The sequence below is a fragment of the Sinocyclocheilus anshuiensis genome, unplaced genomic scaffold (assembly GCF_001515605.1).
Source record: "Sinocyclocheilus anshuiensis isolate Anshui unplaced genomic scaffold, SAMN03320099.WGS_v1.1 scaffold42, whole genome shotgun sequence".
Classification (NCBI taxonomy): Eukaryota; Metazoa; Chordata; class Actinopteri; order Cypriniformes; family Cyprinidae; genus Sinocyclocheilus; species Sinocyclocheilus anshuiensis.
In genome coordinates, this window is record NW_015546057.1 from 1389291 (window position 1) to 1394836 (window position 5546).

General features: G+C 35.8%; 1 protein-coding gene across 1 annotated transcript in view; it reads right to left on the bottom strand.

Annotated features, from left to right (window-relative positions):
- Positions 1 to 2086: 2086 nt before the first annotated feature.
- The window catches only part of LOC107699359 (bis(5'-adenosyl)-triphosphatase-like), a 308330-nt gene continuing 304870 nt past the window's right edge, over positions 2087 to 5546 (bottom strand). The window contains exons 7-8 of the mRNA XM_016500598.1: positions 3296 to 3406; positions 2087 to 2156 (exon numbers count right to left, since the gene is read on the bottom strand). Coding sequence (XP_016356084.1) covers positions 3305 to 3406 — 102 coding nt within the window. The 3' untranslated portion in view covers positions 2087 to 2156; positions 3296 to 3304. The remainder of the gene's footprint in view (positions 2157 to 3295; positions 3407 to 5546) is intronic.

Consider the following 5546-nt stretch of genomic DNA (forward strand, 5'->3'; position numbering starts at 1 on the left):
ACATTGGGAGGCATTTTGACCCAACTGATGTTCTGGGAGCCCTTGTAAAACCAGTATTAGCTGGTCAGTTTGGTGTTGTTTGCTGGTTTTGAGGGGGGTTTGGGCACTTGTCAGCTGGCCAGATGGGAGACCAGTTAAATACCAGTTTGACTAGGCTGAGACACCACCTTAAATCAGTTACAACCAGCTTAACCTGCAATTTTAGCAGAAAAATTAGGCCCTTTACATTTAAATGTTGACGACAAACGTCATGGGTAATGTGTGCCTTTCCTGTTGCTGTTAAACTAGGTGAATTTTTATTTCTGTTTTGCAAGTTGTGATAGATTCCTCCTCCGTTAAAACCACTTAAGCTCAGGGCGTTTTTTGGTATTTTCGCCTAAATTTAACATACTCAAATTCAAATGTTTACCCTACACACATAGAGATCTATAGAACATCAGACGCGCAGGCTGTGCGGGTTTTGGGTATGAAGAGCGCCTGTTTTCAGACGAGCGTCTTTTTCTGTCCCTGGACAAAACGCTATATATCTCACCGATGGAAGCACGCAGAAACGTGGAAATGGTCTTGTTTGAAAGAAGAGATCCTAATCTAAAAGATATTGGACCCGTATCCGGGTCCGCAGAGTTTAACTGGTTTTAAACTGTTATACCAACGTGATCTCATGATAATTCGTATGTATTTTACGTCAAATGTGGTTCTATAAAACGTACATTTACGTACATTTTTACAGGCACTAAAACTTACAATACTGATGTATTTTCAGCCTCTAAACATACAAATACTTACGTATTTTCAGCATTTCAACGTACAAAACTGACGTATTGACGACACCTAAAAATTAATCCTTATGAATATTGAAATCGCGGCATTAATTTTACAGAAATGTTTAGGTTTATAGGTAGGAGTGGAATTAGCGACTATAAAAATATTTTAATCCTATATTGTTACTAAAATGGTTATTTTCCTGCGTATTTTAGTCATTTGCATTTTATATCCTTTTATATTCGCTATATGGGTAGGTTAAGGTTTGGAGGTAGGTTAAGTGGTCTAAAAATCTAAATTGCGTATTAATAAAATGATAAAAAATGCATATTCGCTATAAAATGGGTAGGTTTAGGTTTGGAGGTAGGTTAAGGGGTCTAAATCGCTTATTGATACAATGATAAAAATGCATTGATATACAAAAGTGTACGTTTTGTGCTTGTAAATGTTACATATTAATACCTACTTATAAACATGAGACCAGGCTGGTTATACACATTTCTTAAAGGAATCCTTTGTGGATAATGATATTGTTTAAAATTCATGGGCCTTTTTACAACTTGATTACTCTGAAAAGGCTATGGGCTGGTACACATTACCCTGTCAGAATTGTATTTCCTTTTCCAGATGAGTAAAGGGCCAGTCAAGACCATTTTATCTCCACATTGATAAAATGATAAAACTCATAATAGTTTCCAGCGCTGGAACTGCGGGTATGGTAACTAATGCCACAATCCAACAATAAATGCTTATTTGTCACAAAGGTAACATCTCTGTTGATTTTAAATGATTATTCTAGATACTCCATTAAGGTTACTTGAGCTTGCCATGCCAGCTTTCAATATTTGCATAAATAGGCTGCATTAAAAGCAGTTTCTGGTAATTCAGGCATCAAGACGTAAATCTGTGTCAAACTGCTGTTGTTTCATTATAGAGACATCTGTAAAAGCTTGGGACTCATGCAAGCAGAGCGGTTCAATGTTTTTAGTTTACCAACGTGTGCTTACAAGCACTAAATTTGTTCAAATTGAATTTATAGAATAGCAGACAGCATACTATTCATACACTGCAGCTTGACCTTTGCGTCAAATCGTATTTTAGCCCGTTTACAGAAAGAGGCTGATAATGCCTCATTGGATGGGCTTGTGGTTCTGTAGAGATTTACTAATACTTTTTTGTACTTTTTGGCCTATGGCATACAACCAACTAAACACTTTAAACTAAGAGAGCTGGTTTAATTCTTTAACTAAAATACATATTTAGTTTATAGAAGAAGGAAAAAAAAACAATACATAAATAAATTAAGATTTTTATTTCAATAAACGGTCAAAAAGATAGATAAGAACATCTATCAACTTGTTGATGCCCTCCATCTGCAGGTCTTCCACCCCTGGCTGGAAAAAAAAGATGAAATATATTGAAATCTGCAAAATATGTTACAGAAAATGCATATAAAAGGAAGAATTTGATTGGTTGGTTGGTTGGTTGATCGATTTATTGATTGATTGATTGATTGATTGATTTACAAACTAGCTCTTCAAACTGTTGACAAAAATGTATGGTCATACCCTTTTCTCCTCCGTTGGCAGTAGCCTTGTTTATAAAATGTTGCACAGAAACCATCCTAAATTTGATCTTACGATCATCTCTCAAATATGAATACATGTGATTCACAGAATGAACATATGCACAGAAAACGCACATACGCCTCTCTTTCAGATTTGAAATCTATGAATCGCAAATGATCTTGAACTTGCGCGCAACTGAATGGTTTCAGCTCTCTGCCTTGTAAACGACTTCTAATTAATGTCATTAACATATAAAAGATCACCAGTCATCGTCCAAATCCTTTAATTTAGAACAGCGAGCTGCAAGAACAGCTTACATTTTCAAAAACCTGCAGTAGTCTGACAAGAAAAAGTGTGTACGTCTGCTCAGATCCTGAACGTGACGCCAAGCACTTTTCCACGTCAAAGACACTTATTACAAATATGAGCGTTGGCATGGATTTATGCGCACGCACACTCTAAGATCAAATCTGTGTACACACACACTTTATAAATGAGGCAAGTGTCACCACTGACAATACATCCATATTTTTATCCTCAGTTTTAATGCATATCATGTTATTTATTTTGATGACCTAATGAAGTGTCCCAAATTAAAGTGAGCACATGCCAAGGAAAAGATGAGTATATGGAAACATGCCACTTCAGATCACCGTGAACATATATTCCATATATCTCCAACTTCATCTGGTGAATAATTATTAAAAAAAAAAATCCATCTGGTGAATATAACAAGAAATCTGCCTCTGGTGTATTGAGGGGTTGTTTACTGTTGGTGGGTTGTTATCAAAGTTTGAGGTTATGCACTGAATCTTTTTTTTGTTTTTTTGCACAACAAACTGCACCTGTGAGTTCATGCATTTTAGACTCTTGTATCACCAGATATTGGCTTTTTTCCCAACTATAGTTAATAGTAATTGCAAAATCCAATATTAGTCAACCTCTACTTTATAACACATAGATACCTAAAGAAGCTAGTTGAAGAGGCTGTGCAATTCTGTTGCCTCTTTGGCCATCTCCTCTTCTGATCTCCATTTGGAAGGAACATCCTCGTTTTCCTGATCATGTTTCTGGAGCTGCAAACAACCAAACAAAAAACATAATCAGCACTTCCTATGAGAGCCCTGAATGTTTGTGCCCCATAGTTATAACAGTGCTTGTCAGGCAGCACTGTTTTCATATTCCTCCAACATTCAGGTTAGCGTTTGTGCTGAACCTCTGACCTCAATTATTCAACATTCGGCAAAGTTCTCTTTAAGATTCTCTTAAGTTATTATTCCCTTGTTGGGTTTTATTATATCCATTAGTGCTGGGCGGTATACCGGTTCATACCGAATACCGGTTTTTATCTTTGTTATGATATGAATTTTGAAATACCGCAATACCGGTATATGTCACTTAAACAACGTTCGGAACGCGACACTGTTTGAAAGGGGTGTTGCACTGTGGTGAGGGAACAGCTGTATGTGTTACTAAGCGTGAAAGTTCCGAAACTGAAGCTGTAGAACTAATACAACGTGATGACGCAGAAGAACTCATCCACAATATCCACTGACCGCCACAAATATCCACCGCCCCCTGCCATCAGCTCCCGCGTCTCACACACACGAGCGCGGTCACTATTTAGTGTGGTATTTTTTGACTATATTCACTCATCATGACAGTAAAATAGGGCATTCTAAGTCAATATACTGCAGTATTTCCTCTCTCAATCAGTAGAAAATATGGTTAACACCCGGTCATGCATGAAAAAAAAAATACCGTCTTGTACCGTGAAACCGGTATCATTTTGAAAAATACCGTGATATAAATTTTTGGTAATGCCGCCCAGCACTAATATCCATGTTGAGTTTCCATGTTTTATTGGGGCTTACCATAGACATAATGATTTTATACTGTACAAATTGTATACTCGGCCCCCTGACCAAAAACACAACATACATATACATATACATATACATATACATATATAATAAAGCATCTATAGCAAATGCTTGCATGTGCCTATAGTGCTAAATGTATACAATATTGCAGCAGTTCTAATGGAAAATTGCAGTGTTTTACATCATGATCTGAGCTAAATTCATTATGTGTATTTCACAAAATTAGTGATTTTAATTTACACAGTGTATTCTTATATATTCTAGCAAAAAGTGAGAAACATCATTACCAACACGCACAGTGTCTTAAATCCACAAAATGACACCAGATACATCAAAGTACATTTGGCTAATCTGAGTCATGAATTTTGAACAGTTTGAAAAGACTAATTTTCCAAGATTTCTAGTAATCAAAGGTCGCCCTGACTGAAGAATCACCAGGCTCTGAAAGCGTGTTTGATTTTCAAATGGTTTTGGAGTATAGAAAGAACATACTGCTCACGACTAACGATTACAGCTCATACCTTTTCAGTCCAAATGGAAAACAGTTTGAATGTAATCCACAGCTGCTGACCTCACTTTATTTAAGACTCATAGTCTTAAATACAAAAGCTCTCAAGCCCACAACACTCCAGCGATGTGAAGAGGTAACAGGCCTTTATAGCTTTGAGCTCTTCATAAGAGCTCTGGAGTGCTTGAGATTTTTTTTCTTATTATTTTTACTTTTCTGTCACTCTTTTTGTCTTTTAATATAGCTCAGAGAGGAAGGTAGAGGAATACCAAGGAGTCAAGGTTTGGCAGATTCGCATAACTCATGTTGAATTCCATAACTACACAATGAGTGCATCTTTTTCTATTCACGGCCATTCAAACATCGGCATGTATTCTGATGAAATAATTATATATTTAAGGGACAATGTACAGTCACCCTGTAATTTTCGCAAAATAAACAACCAGTACCCTGATTTATTCCAGAGAAGTGTGTAATAAAGCAATAAATATACTTATTTACATGTATTTTATACATTTAATTACGACAAGACACCACAGATGATTTGTTTTTAATGGACAGAAGGTTAAGAAATTAGATTCTGTATTACAAGTTTTCTGAAAAAGTTATGTTTAAATATGCCAATGTGGATTTATCTAATTAAAAATGCACTAATTTGCATACATTTCCAGAACATGATGTTGGAAAAAGCCAGGTTCAAAATCCTTCTTTCATTTTGCTTGAATTGAATTGAATTCTGTCCAACAATAATTTAACTTTGTTATGGAAGCAAAATTGCACAATATTTCAAAATTTATCAGTGCTTGACAAATATATATATATATA